Source organism: Salmo trutta, chromosome 6 (genome assembly GCF_901001165.1).
Source record: "Salmo trutta chromosome 6, fSalTru1.1, whole genome shotgun sequence".
Taxonomy (NCBI): Eukaryota; Metazoa; Chordata; class Actinopteri; order Salmoniformes; family Salmonidae; genus Salmo; species Salmo trutta.
Window position 1 is genome coordinate 5,369,538 of NC_042962.1, and position 19,252 is coordinate 5,388,789.

The 19,252-nt window shown below is 43.2% G+C and overlaps 1 protein-coding gene across 1 annotated transcript in view; it reads left to right on the forward strand.

Moving 5' to 3' along the window:
- Positions 1 to 19,252, forward strand: part of LOC115195339 (phospholipid phosphatase-related protein type 5-like) — a 78,094-nt gene that overhangs the window by 28,296 nt on the left and 30,546 nt on the right. Inside the window, exons 2-3 of the mRNA XM_029755117.1 lie at positions 2,870 to 3,002; positions 18,527 to 18,777. Of these exons, the coding sequence (XP_029610977.1) occupies positions 2,870 to 3,002; positions 18,527 to 18,777 (384 nt within the window). The remainder of the gene's footprint in view (positions 1 to 2,869; positions 3,003 to 18,526; positions 18,778 to 19,252) is intronic.

The following is a 19,252-nucleotide window of genomic DNA, read 5'->3' on the forward strand; positions in this document are numbered from 1 at the left end:
TCTCTCTTCTCTCTCTCTCTCTCTCTCTCTCTCTCTCTCTCTCTCTGTCTCTCTCTCTCTCTCTCTCCTCTCTCTCTCTCTCTCTCCTCTCTCTGTCTCTCTCTCTGTCTCTCTCTCTCTGTCTCTCTCTCTGTCTCTCTCTCTGTCTCTCTCTCTGTCTCTCTCTGTCTCTCTCTCTGTCTCTCTCTGTCTCTCTCTCTGTCTCTCTCTCTCTCTCTGTCTCTCTCTCTCTCTCTCTCTGTCTCTCTCTCTCTCTCTCTCTCTCTCACACACTCTCTCACTCAAAGTATACATTTAACAAGAATGGTGTGACCAACAGCAATAATACTAGTAGTAGTGGAAATGGGATTACCATTATCAGCAACTACAACAACAATATTAATGAGAATAATAATACATTACAGCAATAGTAGTAGACCAGTCTCAACCTGACAGAAGACACATGACCTGGTATGAAAGACAAAACTAAATGGGAAATATTATTGACATTACATTGCACTTTTCACTGGCTATCCCTCAGGTTGTGGCAGGAGGACACATATTTGGCTTTTCACCCAGTAAATATTTGATTTCTTCTTCAGCTTTTATAGTTTCAAATTCGTTGTACTCAATGATAGTTTTCGGAAAGAAAGATTGTCTTAGGTCTGAGTATTTGTCACAGTGTAACAGGAAGTGCAGCTCTGTCTCTACCTCTCCCCTGGAGCAGAGTGAGCACAGCCTGTCCTCTCAGTCTGCCACCATGTACTGTCTGTTTAGATACAAATAGCATTGACGTTTACTATGATTTTTTTGTTGTGTCTTTCCAATAGGTGATATATTTTTATTTTTGCCTTGTGATGATTTGTTTGGGCCAGATTTTCTGAGTGCTGTCCTGCGGCTCTATGGGGTTGGTTTGGGTTTGTGAACTGAGCCTCAAAACGAGCTGGCTGAGGGGACTCTTCTCTTGTTTCGTTTCTTGACATTGTAGAGCTGTATGATGGAATGTTTTGGGGTCACTTGTTTTTAGATAGCTGTAAAATGTGATGGCTTTTTTTTCTATTTGAATGAGGAGGGGGTTTTGGCCCATTTCTGCTCTATATGTGTTATCTGGAGGTTTTCTTTGCACTTGAAGTAAAGTCTTGCAAAACTCTGCATGCAGTATTTCGATTGGATGTTTGTCCCATTTGGTAATTTCATTATTAGAGAGCGGATCCCATAGTTCACTGTCGTATAGAGCAGTTGGTACCATAACTGATTGGAAAATGTATGTAAGAATGCTGTTCATTGATTATAGCTCAGCCTTCAACACCATAGTACCCTCCAAGCTCATCATTAAGCTCGGGCCCTGGGTCTGAACCCCGCCCTGTGAAACTGGGTCCTGGACTTCTTACGAGCCTCCCCTGAGGTGGTGAAGGTAGGAAACAACACCTCCAGTATGGTGATCCTCAACACAGGGGCACCACAAGGGTGCGTGCTCAGCCCCCTCCTGTACTCCCTGTTCACCCATGACTGCGTGGCCACTCAATCATCAAGTTTGCAGACAACCCAATAGTAGTAAGCCTGATTAACCAACAATGATGAAACAGCCTACAGGGAGGAGGTGAGGGCCCTGGCGGAGTGGTGCCTCTTCCTCAACGTCAACAAATTAAGGAGCTGATCATGGACTTCAGGAGACAGCAGAGAGAGCACGCCCCTATCCACATCGACGGGACCACAGTGGAGAAGATGAAAAACTTCAAGTTCCTCGGTGTACACATCACTGACAATCTGAAGTGGTCCACCCACACAGACAGTGAGGAGGAGGCTGAAGAAATTTGGTTTGTCACCTAAGACCCTCACAAACTTTTACAGATGCACCATTGAGAGCATCCTGTCGGGCTGTATCACCGCCTGGTATGGCAACTGCACCGCCCACAACTGCAGGGCTCTCCAGAGGGAGGTACGGTCAGCCCAACACATCCCCGGGAGCACACTGCCTGCCCTCCATTACACCTACAGCACCCAGTGTCACAGGAAGGCCCAAAATATTATCAAGGACATCAACCAACCGAGCCATGGCCTGTTCACCTTGCTATCATCTAGAAGGGGAGGGCAGTACAGGTGCATCAATGCTTGAACGGAGAGACTGAAAAACAGCTTCTATCTCAAGGCAATCAAACTGTTTCAATGCCATTACTAGTCAGCTACCACCCAGTTACTCAACCCTGCACCTTAGAGGCTGCTGCCCTATATACATAGACATGGAATCACTGGTCACTTTAATAATGGAACACTAGACACTTTAATGATGTTTACATACTGCTTTACTCATCTCATATGTATATACTGTACTCTACAGTATTTTAGTCGATGCCACGTCGACATTGCTCGTCCTAATATTTACATTTTCTTAATTCCATTCGTTTACATTTTTGTGTATTGTTAGATACTACTGGACTGTTGGTGCTAGGAACACAAGCATTTCGCTACAACCGCAATAACATCTGCTAAATATGTGTATGTGACCAATAACATTGATTGATTTGAGGAGATGTGAGTGTGGTACAGTGTGCTAAAGGAGATGTGTGTGTGTGTGTGTGCCATCTGATATTTTTGACTTCACATTTAAATGAAAACTCAAAACGTAGCATCATATGAAGCAAGAAGCATCATACAAGGTGATTTCTGTATTTTGAAAGTTACATATCTTGAAAACTTGCTGACATGTAAAACATTTTGGGACTGTGTCAACAATGGACTAATGAAATAAATACCAAAATATAGTTTTTGGGTGGAGTTAGGAGTCATAAATACCAGATTTGTGGATGAATTGTTTGTGGGTGTGTGGATATTTTCTTTAAAGAAAAGATGCTTATTTGTTAATAATCTCTTTCTCTCTTTACTTGTCTAGATGATGATCTCAGAGGCTGTCCTGTTTTTGATACAGTACTCCTCTAAAGAGCTGGACGGCCAGGAGAAGACCATTCAGACCGGAGACTGCTGCTACCTCAACCCTTTGGTGCAAAGGACCTTTCGCTTTCTGGGTACGCCATAGAGTCATTATCACTATTATCTAAACATTTGTCAAATTAATATGTGTGTCTGGGTACGCCATAGTGCAACGTGGGTCGTATAAAGGGGACCAAGGTGCAGTGTGTATAGTGCTCATATTTACTTTTAATGAATATACTTTAACAAAACGACCGACAACAGTTCTGTCAGGTGAACATACACTAAACAGAAAACAACTACCCACAAAATCCAGGAAGAAAAACCGCTACTTAAATATGATCTCTAATCAGAGGCAACGAGGATCAGCTGCCTCCAATTAGAGATCAACAATCCCAACATAGAAATAGAAAAACTAGAACTTAAACATAGAAATATAAAACATAGAATCAAATCAAATCAAATGTATTTATATAGCCCTTCGTACATCAGCTGAAATCTCAAAGTGCTGTACAGAAACCCAGCCTAAAACCCCAAACAGCAAGCAATGCATGTGAAAGAAGCACGGTGGCTGGGAAAAACTCCCTAGGAAAAACTCCTGAGAAAGGCCAAAAACCTAGGAAGAAACCTAGAGAGGAACCAGGCTATGAGGGGTGGCTAGTCCTCTTCTGGCTGTGCCGGGTGGATATTATAACAGAACATGGTCAAGATGTTAAAATGTTCGTAAATGACCAGCATGGTCAAATAATAATAATCATAGTAGTTGTCGAGGGTGCAACAAGCACGTCCGGTGAACAGGTCAGGGTTCCGTAGCCGCAGGCAGAACAGTTGAAACTGGAGCAGCAGCATGGCCAGGTGGACTGGGGACAGCAAGGAGTCATCATGCCAGGTAGTCCTGAGGCATGGTCCTAGGGCTCAGGTCCTCCGAGAGAAAGAAAGAAAGAGAGAATTAGCGAGAGCATATTTACATTCACACAGGACACCGAATAAGACAAGAGAATACTCCAGATGTAACAGACTGACCCTAGCCCCCCGACACATAAACTACTGCAGCATAAATACTGGAGGCTGAGACAGGAGGGATCAGAAGACACTGTGGCCCCATCCGATGATACCCCCGGACAGGGCCAAACAGGCAGGATATATCCCCACCCACTTTGCCAAAGCACAGCCCCCACACCACTAGAGGGATATCTACAACCACCAACTTACCGTCCGAAGACAAGGCCGAGTATAGCCCACAAAGATCTCCGCCACGGCACAACCCAAGGGGGGGGCACCAACCCAGACAGGAAGACCATGTCAGTGGCTCAACCTACTCAAGTGACGCACCCCTCCCATGGACGGCATGGAAGAACACCAGTAACAAGGCAGAGACAGCAAGGGCGGTTCGTTGCTCCAGCCTTTCCGTTCACCTTCACACTCCTGGGCCAGACTATACTTAATCATAGGACCTACTGAAGAGATAAGTCTTCAGTAAAGACTTAAAGGTTGAGACTGAGTCTGCGTCTCTCACATGGGTAGGCAGACCATTCCATAAAAATGGAGCTCTATAGGAGAAAGCCCTACCTCCAGCCGTTTGCTTAGAAATTCTAGGGACAATTAGGAGGCCTGCGTCTTGTGACCGTAGCGTACGTGTAGGTATGTACGGCAGGACCAAATCGGAAAGATAGGTAGGAGCAAGCCCATGTAATGCTTTGTAGGTTAGCAGTAAAACCTTGAAATCAGCCCTTGCCTTAACAGGAAGCCAGTGTAGGGAGGCTAGCACTGGAGTAATATGATCAAATTTTTTGGTTCTAGTCAGGATTCTAGCAGCCGTATTTAGCACTAACTGAAGTTTGTTTAGTGCTTTATCCGGGTAGCCGGAAAGTAGAGCATTGCAGTAGTCGAGCCTAGAAGTAACAAAAGCATGGATTAATTTTTCTGCGTCATTTTTGGACAGAAAGTTTCTGATTTTTGCAATGTTACGTAGATGGAAAAAAGCTGTCCTTGAAGCAGTCTTGATATGTTCTTCAAAAGAGAGATCAGGGTCCAGAGTAACGCCGAGGTCCTTCACAGTTTTATTTGAGACGACTGTACAACCATCCAGATTAATTGTCAGATTCAACAGAAGATCTCTTTGTTTCTTGGGACCTAGGACAAGCATCTCTGTTTTGTCCGAGTTTAAAAGTAGAAAATTTGCAGCCATCCACTTCCTTATGTCTGAAACACAGGCTTCTAGCGAGGGCAATTTTGGGGCTTCACCATGTTTCATTGAAATGTACAGCTGTGTGTCGTCCGCATAGCAGTGAAATTTAACATTATGTTTTCGAATGACATCCCCAAGAGGTAAAATATATAGTGAAAACAATAGTGGTCCTAGAACGGAACCTTGAGGAACACCGAAATTTACAATTGATTTGTCAGAGGACGAACCATTCACAGAGACAAACTGATATCTTTCCGACAGATAAGATCTAAACCAGGCCAGAACTTGTCCATGTAGACCAATTTGGGTTTCCAATCTCTCCAAAAGAATGTGGTGATCGATGGTATCAAAAGCGGCACTAAGATCTAGGAGCATGAGGACAGATGCAGAGCCTCGGTCTGACGTCATTAAAAGGTCATTTACCACCTTCACAAGTGCAGTCTCAGTGCTATGATGGGGTCTAAAACCAGACTGAAGCGTTTCGTATACATTGTTTGTCTTCAGGAAGGCAGTGAGTTGCTGCGCAACAACCTTTTCTAAAATTTTTGAGAGGAATGGAAGATTCGATATAGGCCGATAGTTTTTTATAATTTCTGGGTCAAGATTCGGCTTTAAAGAAAACTTTATAGAAAACCCCAAAACACCCCCTGTCACGTCCTGACCTACTCTACTATTAAAAATGACATCTTACTAGGGTCAGGACGTGACACAGAGTCATTATCACTATTATCTAAACATTTGTCAAATTAATATATGTGTCTGGGTATGCCATAGAGTCATTATTATGGCCAGTCACCACAGGCAAACATTTCAATTCCATCTGTCAATTTTCAGATTTTTGGAACTATCACTTCCTGACTTTCATAAAATGTACAAATAAATCGGCAATAATGTATATAAATACTTGATTTCTATCATTTTATCCGTCAACTGCATCTAGCCTATATTTCCTTCTTGTTAGCATGTTTCATGCGGAACTTCAACCGCTATTTTTAAAACTTTCCACGTTGAATCATATATCATTCAAAAAGCTTATTTTCCGGAGCATATCGTTAGCTAGTCCATACATGGCTATGTCCTTTGTAGACATAGTGGCTCGTGCTGAAAGATGAATCATTTCCTGACATCCGATTGGTTACTGGCATTAAAAGACCCTTTCCGGCAACCTGATTGGTTAAAACACCTCACGTGTCGCGTAGCACTTCCTTGTTTTAAAAATATCTCCCGCGAAGAATCCATGTAAAGAGAGACAAAATGAGAAAATCTCAAAGAATATACCTACAGTGTGTGAATAAAAATAGGCGATCTCAGTTAGCCAATGCGAGAAAGACAGTGAAAGAAAAAAGTTGCCTGATCAGCCGATCGAGGCAGTGGCAGGTCAGGTAGAGGAGGAAAAGGAGGTAGGCCCCCAGCAGCTCGCCGAGACGCAAATTGAGATAAAGATGACAACTGGCAGCGATCAACCAGACAGCAGCCAGCCAAGAGTGGCTTTTATTCCACATGTCACAAACAAACCAAATTGTACATGATTCAATTTCCCCTACGTGTTTAAACACTGGACTAAAAATCACCATAGACCCCACCAACCAGGGATTCTGTAATTCTGAAGGTGATCGTGATGAATTTAGTAAGAGTGTTTACACTTCCTCCACGCTGCAGGAGTGCTCCAGGGGAGATGTGGCATTTGATATAAATGTGAGGATGATTCTTCTAGCCCACAAACTTGTACTTGGTTATGCAACTCTAAAGAAAATTGTCAAAGTCCTAGGGATTCCTTTCCTGTGTCTCAGCTCATGTCAGAGACATGACAGGAGAATGACAGGTAAATAAAAAGGGAGAGTGGCCCATTATTGTCAGGTGGCTTGCTGTGTATAAATAATATGTATTTCCTGGCTACAACAAATGTATTCAAAGTGAATAAAACAGAGTGATAGGAAAACATAACTATACAATGAAACTGTCACATAGACCTACAGTGTCATAGGGCTGTAGCCTACTGTGGTTACTGAGAAATTAGCTTTACATAAAGTAAATACATGCTGATATGCTAATATTTACATAGGGCAATATACTGATATTTACATAGGGCAATATACTGATATTTACATAGGGCAATATACTGATATTTACATAGGGCAATATACTGATATTTACAGAGGGTAACATGCTGATATTTACAGAGGGTAACATGATGATATTTACAGAGGGTAACATGCTGATATTTACAGAGGGTAACATGCTGATATTTACAGAGGGTAACATGCTGATATTTACAGAGGGTAACATGCTGATATTTACAGAGGGTAACATGCTGATATTTACAGAGGGTATCATGCTGATATTTACAGAGGGTAACATGCTGATATTTACAGAGGGTAACATGCTGATATTTACAGAGGGTAACATGCTGATATTTACAGAGGGTAACATGCTGATATTTACAGAGGGTAACATGCTGATATATTTACAGAGGGTAACATGCTGATATATTTACAGAGGGTAACATGCTGATATATTTACAGAGGGTAACATGCTGATATTTACAGAGGGTAACATGCTGATATATTTACAGAGGGTAACATGCTGATATTTACAGAGGGTAACATGCTGATATTTACAGAGGGTAACATGCTGATATTTACAGAGGGTAACATGCTGATATATTTACAGAGGGTAACATGCTGATATATTTACAGAGGGTAACATGCTGATATTTACAGAGGGTAACATGCTGATATTTACAGAGGGTAACATGCTGATATTTACAGAGGGTAACATGCTGATATTTACAGAGGGTAACATGCTGATATATTTACAGAGGGTAACATGCTGATATTTACAGAGGGTAACATGCTGATATATTTACAGAGGGTAACATGCTGATATATTTACAGAGGGTAACATGCTGATATATTTACAGAGGGTAACATGCTGATATATTTACAGAGGGTAACATGCTGATATATTTACAGAGGGTAACATGCTGATATTTACAGAGGGTAACATGCTGATATTTACAGAGGGTAACATGCTGATATTTACAGAGGGTAACATGCTGATATTTACAGAGGGTAACATGCTGATATATTTACAGAGGGTAACATGCTGATATATTTACAGAGGGTAACATGCTGATATATTTACAGAGGGTACATGCTGATATTTACAGAGGGTAACATGCTGATATATTTACAGAGGGTAACATGCTGATATATTTACAGAGGGTAACATGCTGATATATTTACAGAGGGTAACATGCTGATATATTTACAGAGGGTAACATGCTGATATATTTACAGAGGGTAACATGCTGATATATTTACAGAGGGTAACATGCTGATATTTACAGAGGGTAACATGCTGATATATTTACAGAGGGTAACATGCTGATATTTACAGAGGGTAACATGCTGATATATTTACAGAGGGTAACATGCTGATATTTACAGAGGGTAACATGCTGATATTTACAGAGGGTAACATGCTGATATTTACAGAGGGTAACATGCTGATATTTACAGAGGGTAACATGCTGATATTTACAGAGGGTAACATGCTGATATATTTACAGAGGGTAACATGCTGATATATTTACAGAGGGTAACATGCTGATATATTTACAGAGGGTAACATGCTGATATTTACAGAGGGTAACATGCTGATATATTTACAGAGGGTAACATGCTGATATATTTACAGAGGGTAACATGCTGATATATTTACAGAGGGTAACATGCTGATATTTACAGAGGGTAACATGCTGATATTTACAGAGGGTAACATGCTGATATTTACAGAGGGTAACATGCTAATATATTTACAGAGGGTAACATGCTAATATATTTACAGAGGGTAACATGCTAATATATTTACAGAGGGTAACATGCTGATATTTACATAGGGTAACATGCTGATATTTACAGAGGGTAACATGCTAATATATTTACAGAGGGTAACATGCTAATATATTTACATAGGGTAATATGCTAATATATTTACAGAGGGTAACATGCTAATATATTTACAGAGGGTAACATGCTGATTTTCAGTCCTGCAGTTATGACTGTAATGTCGAACAGACATAATAAGTACAACCCCCCCCCCCACACACACACTTTAGTTGCAGAGATTCAGAGAGGGAGGAAGTCATTGGAGAGTGCTGCAAAGCTAATTAGAGGAGGATACAGATATAGACCCAGACATAACAGAGATGCTGAAGGAGGATACAGATATAGACCCAGACATAACAGAGATGCTGAAGGAGGATACAGATATAGACCCAGACATAACAGAGATGCTGAAGATACAGATATAGACCCAGACATAACAGAGATGCTGAAGATACAGATATAGACCCAGACATATCAGAGATGCTGAAGATACAGATATAGACCCAGACATATCAGAGTTACTAAGGAGGATACAGATATAGACCCAGACATATCAGATATGCTGAAGGAGGATACAGATATAGACCCAGACATAACAGAGATGCTGAATCAGGATGAGGATACAGATATAGACCCAGACATAACAGAGATGCTGAAGGACGATACAGATATAGACCCAGACATAACAGAGATGCTGAAGATACAGATATAGACCCAGACATAACAGAGATGCTGAAGGAGGATACAGATATAGACCCAGACATAACAGAGATGCTGAAGATACAGATATAGACCCAGACATATCAGAGATGCTGAAGGAGGATGAGGATACAGATATAGACCCAGACATAACAGAGATGCTGAAGATACAGATATAGACCCAGACATAACAGAGATGCTGAAGGAGGATACAGATATAGACCCAGACATATCAGAGTTACTAAGGAGGATACAGATATAGACCCAGACATAACAGAGATGCTGAAGGAGGATACAGATATAGACCCAGACATAACACAGATGCTGAAGGAGAATGAGGATACAGATATAGACCCAGACATAACAGAGATGCTGAAGGAGGATACAGATATAGACCCAGACATAACAGAGATGCTGAAGATACAGATATAGACCCAGACATAACACAGATGCTGAAGGAGGATGAGGATACAGATATAGACCCAGACATAACAGAGATGCTGAAGGAGGATACAGATATAGAACCAGACATAACAGAGATGCTGAAGGACGATACAGATATAGAACCAGACATAACAGAGATGCTGAAGGAGGATACAGATATAGACCCAGACATAACACAGATGCTGAAGATACAGATATAGAACCAGACATAACAGAGATGCTGAAGGAGGATGAGGATGCCGTCATAGACATTCATGTATCCTTTGATGGCACTTGGCACGAGAGAGGATTCATTTCCAACTAGGGGATAGGTGTGTGCTGTCGTGTCTTTGGCTACGCCGGATTAAGTGATATGACATGCTATTCTATAAAATCCTTTCTCTGTAATTAATATCACCTGATTAGCTAATCATGTAAATGTAATTAACTAGAAAGTCGGGACACCACGGAAGAGTGTTTATAGAGCCGTTATCTTCCGAATAAACTCTTAAAGACTTAGTAATATTTTACATCGATAGCCATCAATATTAATCGTCACCTTATTCAGTCTCATATGAAAGTTGTTCATTCTTGGTTATCTTCACGAACCCTGGCTAACGAGTTGAATCAGCAATACAAAATTGGGTTTAATTATTTATTTACCAAATACCTAAACTAATCACACAGAATTACATATACACAGAATGCAAATTATGTCATACAGAAAACGGCCCTGGTGGACGGAGCCGACATGACGGCTGGTTACACAAAGAGAGGGGGTTGGGCTTGAATGAAAGAGCGGGAAGACTGAGGAACAAAAGAGGGAAGCTGTGCTATCGTAAATACAGAATCTTATGCATTCTAAATTACCGCCCATTTGGAAAAGGAAAATGCAATAAATATTTACTCTGAGCTGCGCTTCGGTAGGTTGGTCGTAGATGCTGGCCGGGTTGGCCAAGAGAGATCATCCTGTCCTCGGAAGAATGTCTCTGGTGGTAAATTGGATACGTTGTAGTATCTTTGTTGTGTGTTAGACTGGATCCGTCGTCCGTCCTTTCCTAGCCCACGTTTACAGCGGCCGCTGCTAACTCAACGGCTAGGAAGTATCACTTCTGTCGTGAATACGAGTTCAAAGTTCATACCATTCGCAACCAATACTCACGCCGAGGTTGGCTTAGTTCTGTACTTGACGTGTTAGTCCTTTTAACGCAGAGGCTGCAGACCTCACGTACCTGGAACAGCGGTAACCTTTTCGTCAAAGGCTTATATAGTGGAGAGGGAGAAGGGTGTGTTTCATCGTTTATAACCCATGTCTCTTCACAGGGGCGGGCCACTGATTAAGCAGGGCACTTTCCTTATGAAAACCCAATTCTCTCATTTGGAAGCTAAAATTACATTTAATCTTCTAACAAACCGTTTCAATATCAAACATTTAAATTGCACAACAATTCCATGTGAATCTGATAACTAGAATATGTAGACTTTCCCAGATACAGTTTATGTCGTCCTGTCATCAGTCATAATGTCTCAGATGACAACCGAAAAGACATCATATTCATTAAGTACCTGGTATATTTCCAACTGGTTCTATTACCGAAATATGGTTCCTTTCCCCCCACTTGTTTGATGTTCCCAGACTCTCTATGTTTAACAAAGGCTATTCAAAAGTCCTTCAGTAGGGTCAGAGAGAGAGGGGAAGGGAGAAAGGTATTTATGGGGGGTCATAAACCTTACCCACAGGCCAACGTCATGACAGTGCATAGGTGTCGGTACCAGTGAGCCATAGAAAATGGTGAAGATCCACCCTGTCACAAAAACCTTGGAGGACATACGTTTTTGAATAGAGAGGTTGCACAGAAAATGGTACCGCTATATCATAGGGTGGGTAGCCACTGGGTAGACACATTCAATGAGGGAACCACTGCTATATCAAATGTGATGAACACATTTTGGCTTGACAGCACTTTGGGTGACACTGGAAGCAATATCAGAGAGGAGTTGTGTGAGAGCTGATGCTGCTTCAATGGAGAGTGCCAAGCGTAAGCGCAGGTCCCATGACACAGTCAAGAAAGTAAAGAGTGGCCTTACATATGGGGCAGGCATAGCTTATTAATGTTCTGCACATTTCACCAGCCATACAAAAAAGCCTTTTGATCAAAGGGATGTGAGAATTTGCTCAAAACAGCAGATTTGCCCTACAGACCAGTACTCAAAGCATATTCTCTATTGCTTGAAACAAATGTATTAAACGTGCTAATGTATTTGTAAAAGGTATATTTGATGTTTTTTGTCAGTTTAGAAGTGATATATGAATAAGAGATTTTAATTAATGTGACATAAATTGTCATATTTATGGAAAGTACGTTGTCGGCCATTTTCTCAAAATGAAATGTTCCCCGTGCGCCAATTGATTTTTCTCAGTCTTTTAAAAGGATGTTCATTCACGTTATTCCACACATAGGAGGTTGGTGGCACCTTAACTGGGGAGGACGGGCTCGTGGTAATGACTGGAGTGGAATCAGTGGAGTTTTTGATGCCGTTCCATTTGCTCCGTTCCTGATATTATTATGAGCTGTCCTCTTGTCAGCAGCCTCCACTGACACACACATACATAATATATAGACTACTTTGGATAAAAGCATCTGCTTAGTGGCATATATTTTATGTATTAAATCCTCTCTGTCTTGTCCCTAGCCATGGCGCAATGCATGCTGGTTAGCCATGTTGCTATGCCTATCTGTCTTGTCCCTAGCCATGGCGCAATGCATGCTGGTTAGCCATGTTGCAATGCCTCTCTGTCTTGTCCCTAACCATGGTGCAATGCATGCTGGTTAGCCATGTTGCAATGCCTCTCTGTCTTGTCCCTAGGTTGGCGCAATACATGCTCAGTAGCCATGGTGCAATTCATGCAAATTAGGTCCATATGGACAGTGGCTCCTCATATAGAATCACATGCTTTTACATGCATTGAAGGGAGATAATGGACCGTACTGAGCCCTGAAGAGAGTGGTACAGTACTGAGCCCTGAAGGGAGATAATGGACAGTACTGAGCCCTGAAGGGAGATAATGGACAGTACTGATCCCTGAAGGGAGATAATGGACAGTACTGAGCCCTGAAGGGAGATAATGAACCGTACTGAGCCCTGAAGGGAGATAATGGACAGTACTGAGCCCTGAAGGGAGATAATGGACAGTACTGAGCCCTGAAGGGAGATAATGGACAGTACTGAGCCCTGAAGAGAGACAATGGACAGTACTGAGCCCTGAAGGAAGTGGTACAGTACTGAGCCCTGAAGGAAGTGGTACAGTACTGAGCCCTGAAGGAAGTGGTACAGTACTGAGCCCTGAAGGAAGTGGAACAGTACTGAGCCCTGAAGGAAGTGGAACAGTACTGAGCCCTGAAGGAAGTGGTACAGTACTGATCCCTGAAGGAAGTGGTACAGTACTGTATAAAGTCACCTCTTCTTTGCTCTCACCCTTAAGTGGTTGTTTTAGATAAGACTACAGCTACAACGGAGTATCACCATGATCCTTGAGAGAATACACTCTTCTCATGTCTCTGTCTCTCTAGAAATCACATAGGATGTTACATGGATAACTTAGTATAACAGGACCACATTGTTTTAATAAGACTATGTTGATTTTACAGTTAGTTCTGCAGATCATGTCAGCCCCAGCAGCCAGCAGTAGCTACCACGGCCCCCGGCTGGCTGTACAGGTATGGATGACGCAGCTCACTAGAAGAGGGGATTTATGTCTGTCTGAGGATCTAAGGGCATTATCCAATGGGACCAGATCGGGATACCACGGTCACCTAAGCCTCCCTAGCAGACTGCAGCCGGTACGGAGGATTATTTCAACACAGGTCGAACACAGCTGCCTGCAGTGTATTGTAGTGCACCAGTACAGTACCTCTTCAACCAATTACAGGTTAACAAAGACAGAGGTATTATTTCACAGAGACACAGGATCATTTTATTCTATTTTGTTCTGCAATGATACGGCCCTAGCTATCCTGGAACCCTCTGATTGGCTGTTCTTGTTCTGTAATTATACGGCCCTAGCTATCCTGGAACCTTCTGATTGGCTGCTCTTGTTCTGCAATGATACGGCCCTAGCTATCCTGGAACCCTCTGATTGGCTGTTCTTGTTCTGTAATTATACGGCCCTAGCTATCCTGGAACCTTCTGATTGGCTGCTCTTGTTCTATAGTGATACGGCCCTAGCTATCCTGGAACCCTCTGATTGGCTGTTCTTGTTCTGTAATTATACGGCCCTAGCTATCCTGGAACCCTCTGATTGGCTGTTCTTGTTCTGTAATTATACGGCCCTAGCTATCCTGGAATCTTCTGATTGGCTGCTCTTGTTCTGTAATGATACGGCCCTAGCTGTCCTGGAACCTTCTGATTGGCTGCTCTTGTTCTATAATGATACGGCCCTAGCTATCCTGGAACCCTCTGATTGGCTGCTCTTGTTCTATAATGATACGCTGATTGGCTGCTCTTGTTCTGTAATGATACGCTGATTGGCTGCTCTTGTTCTATAATGATACGCTGATTGGCTGCTCTTGTTCTATAATGATACGCTGATTGGCTGCTCTTGTTCTATAGTGATACGGCCCTAGCTATCCTGGAACCTTCTGATTGGCTGCTCTTGTTCTGTAATGATACGGCCCTAGCTATCCTGGAACCTTCTGATTGGCTGCTCTTGTTCTGTAATGATACGGCCCTAGCTGTCCTGGAACCCTCTGATTGGCTGCTCTTGTTCTGTAATGATACAGCCCTAGCTGTCCTGGAACCTTCTGATTGGCTGCTCTCTGATTCTGTTTATTTGATCATCTGTCCCTGATTTCTTTATTCAGTTCATATTACTAGAGGCCAGAAACACAGCTGTGTGCGTATGTATGTGTGTGTGTGTGTGTGTGTGCGTGTGTGTGTGTGTGTGTGTGTTCTTGCATGCGTGATGCCATTATTTTCCCTTCAGAGCAGGAAAATACATCACAGGAAGGAAACTAGTCATCTCATCGATGTATTTTATTTAGACTGACTTTGCATAATGACTCACATGTCAATGCTCTGTGGGCAAAGATTACATTTAGAACATAACAACACGCTCGCTCTTAAGTATTTGCCTTTCTTCACGCTCTTATTGTGAAGGGATCAGCTAGTTTTCAGGGCACCACTCTATGGTCTCTACATGGATGACTGTTAGAGATGACAGCCATCCTGGAGAGCAGCCCTCTACGTGTCCCACAGGTCTTTCAGGGTTCAAAGCGGAGCGATGATGTGCACTTGTTAACCTCTTCAATCCTGTACCATCCTAACAGTACCTTCACCTCTTCAATCCTGTACCATCCTTACAGTACCTTCACCTCTTCAACTCTGTACCATCCTAACAGTACCTTCACCTCTTCAATCCTGTACCATCCTCGGACTGTGTGTGTGTGTGTGTGTGTGTGTGTGTGTGTGTGTGTGTGTGTGTGTGTGTGTGTACCCATCCATCCTCTACCCATCCAGCCTCTACCCATCCAGCCTCTACCCATCCAGCCTCTACCCATCCAGCCTCTACCCATCCATCCTCTACCCATCCAGCCTCTACCCATCCATCCTCTACCCATCCAGCCTCTACCCATCCAGCCTCTACCCATCCAGCCTCTACCCATTCATCCTCTACCCATCCATCCTCTACCCATCCATCCTCTACCCATCCAGCCTCTACCCATCCAGCCTCTACCCATCCAGCCTCTACCATCCATCCTCTACCCATCCAGCCTCTACCCATCCAGCCTCTACCCATCCAGCCTCTACCATCCAGCCTCTACCCATTCATGCTCTACCCACCACACACCACACCCAGATGGTAAGAAATGGGATCAATTACACAAAAAAGAGATGGTCTTTGAAGTTTTTGTTTTTTGATTGAATATTGAAAAGTTTGATTAAATATATCTGCTTAATATGAATATGATTTCCCCCGTCTACATTGCCAGCTAAGTAATTATTTAGCTAAACCCCATACGTAGCCTTTCCACAGACAGGTGACTGGCCCGGATTATTTGTGCTTCTACTAAGTGGAAGCCTGAGTCTCGCCTGAGTCTCGCCTGAGTCTCGCCTGAGTCTCGCCTGAGTCTTATCTAGTGAGTCACTGTTGAAGTAATGCATCTGACAGAAGTAAAAATCGGTCCGTCAGCATCTACCCTCCTCTAATCTCATCCCATCTACCCTCCTCTAATCTCATCCCATCTACCCTCCTCTAATCTCATCCCATCTACCCTCCTCTAATCTCATCCCATCTACCCTCCTCTACTCTCATCCCATCTACCCTCCTCTAATCTCATCCCATCTACCCTCCTCTAATCTCATCCCATCTACCCTCCTCTAATCTCATCCCATCTACCCTCCTCTAATCTCATCCCATCTACCCTCCTCTAATCTCATCCCATCTACCCTCCTCTAATCTCATCCCATCTACCCTCCTCTAATCTCATCCCATCTACTCTCCTCTAATCTCATCCCATCTACTCTCCTCTAATCTCATCCCATCTACCCTCCTCTAATCTCATCCCATCTACCCTCCTCTAATCTCATCCCATCTCTCCTCTCCTCTAATCTCATCCCATCTACCCTCCTCTAATCTCATCCCATCTACCCTCCTCTAATCTCATCCCATCTACCCTCCTCTAATCTCATCCCATCTACCCTCCTCTAATCTCATCCCATCTCTCTCCTCTGTTCTCATCCCATCTCTCTCCTCTGTTCTCATCCCATCTCTCTCCTCTGTTCTCATCCCATCTCTCTCCTCTGTTCTCATCCCATCTCTCCTCTGTTCTCATCCCATCTCTCCTCTCCTCTGTTCTCATCCCATCTCTCTCCTCTGTTCTCATCCCATCTATCCTCCTCTAATCTCATCCCATCTACCCTCCTCTAATCTCATCCCATCTACTCTCCTCTAATCTCATCCCATCTACCCTCCTCTAATCTCATCCCATCTACCCTCCTCTAATCTCATCCCATCTACCCTCCTCTAATCTCATCCCATCTCCCCTCCGCTAATCTCATCCCATCTACCCTCCTCTAATCTCATCCCATCTACCCTCCTCTAATCTCATCCCATCTACCCTCCTCTAATCTCATCCCATCTACTCTCCTCTAATCTCATCCCATCTACCCTCCTCTAATCTCATCCCATCTACACTCCTCTAATCTCATCCCAACTCTCGTCTCGTCTCATATCATCTCTTGTCTTACCCTCTTGTCTCATCTCATCCAAGCTCGTCTCATCTCATCAAATCTCTTGTCTCACCATCTCGCCTCGTCTCATCCCATCTCTTGTCTCACCCCCTCTTCTCGTCTCATCCCATCTCTTGTCTCATCCCATCTCTTGTCTCACCCCCTCTTCTCATCTCATCCCATCTCTTGTCTCACCCTCTTGTCTCATCCCATCTCTTGTCTCACCCTCTTGTCTCATCCCATCTCTTGTCTCATCCCATCTCTTGTCTCACCCTCTTGTCTCATCCCATCTCTCATCTCATCCCATCTCTTGTCTCACCCTCTTGTCTCACCCCCTCTTCTCATCTCATCCCATCTCTTGTCTCATCCCATCTCTTGTCTCACCCCCTCCTTTCATCTCGTCTCATCCCTACTTCCCTTTAATTAAGAATACAGATGATGAGAAAGCAGTGACTAAAATGTAAAACAAGGAGACAGGGATACAAAACAGAAAGCCACTCAACATTAATGAAGACTTTTTTCTCTGCTCTTCCAGCTAAGTGGGCTTCAAAGCTGAAAGCCGCATTAAGATGCAGAGACACAGAGTCCAACTAGTGTGAGAGCACCAGCCTCTGCCATATGGACACATTGATAGACCGTAATCCATTTGTGGCTAAAGAAATGAGCACATGGTACTCAGAAATAGCCTATGGGCCAATGCAGCAGTATGCCTATAACTTTTTAACTAAGTAATCAATCAACTGGGTTTGGCCTGAAGCTTTTCTCTAGCGAACTTGCAACATTATATCAACTGGCCTATTCCGAGTCCTCAGAGTTTCCCAGACCAGTAAGCTCGGGACAGCTGGTTTTCCCCCCCCATTATTTTATGACGTTTCCACTGGATAATATGACATCATCAGATGATGATATTTTTCTCTTTCACGGTGAGGCCGGGAGAGGCCGGGAGAGTGTTTTTCAAATACTGTGAGAAACTATTATCTTTCACAAATGGATGTTACAAAAACAGTCTTCATTGTCTTAATGTGTGAGGGGAAGAAAAATGACGACAAGCTCAGTTTATTAGTGGTGGACGTGGAGAGTTAAGATCACTTTATTAGTGTCTCTGTCCCCCTCTATCCAGGGGTCTAACCAGTGTTTATCTCCCCCTCTATCCAGGGGTCTAACCAGTGTCTATCTCCCCTCTATCCAGGGGTCTACATGTTCGGCCTGTTCACCGTGGACATCTTTGTGAACGCTGGCCAGGTGGTGACTGGGAATCTGTCCCCCCACTTCCTGACGGTGTGTAAGCCCAACTACACAGCCCTGGGCTGCCAGCACACCCTGATCTACATCAGCCAACAGGAGGCCTGCACCGGGAACCAGGAGGATATCCTGCGCGCACGCAAAACCTTCCCCTCCAAAGAGGCTGCGCTCAGTGTCTATGCAGCCTTCTATCTTGCGGTGAGTGAGAACTAAAGATTAGTAGGAACCAAAAGATACAAGTTGAATAGTTGAGTCGGATGTGTTAAAGCTACTAACTAACGGAATGTAATAACTAGAGTAAGTGTTTCCATATTGATGATATGTGCAGAATAGTAGGATTTCTGACATTACAGACATCCCTGGGAAATCTTAGGACATTCTATGAGGGACGGCCTTTATAACAGTCCTTGAAGAAACAAGTGGACTTAGTAAGTAGGCCTAATAGATGCCGGGTCTTGAATGTGCTGCTTCTTTGATGGCTATGACGAGATGTGGAGAACACTGCTAAATATATCCTGTTAGTGTGTAAACCCCTATAAGCCATTCATCAATTCCTGTCAGATTGGGCTTAACTCTCGTGTCTGGAAATCTTGTTTTCGTTTTGGACGCTGGATTCGAGTCGAAGAGTGTCTGGTGGTGAGATACAATTGGTTGAATATTTCACATTTGACTT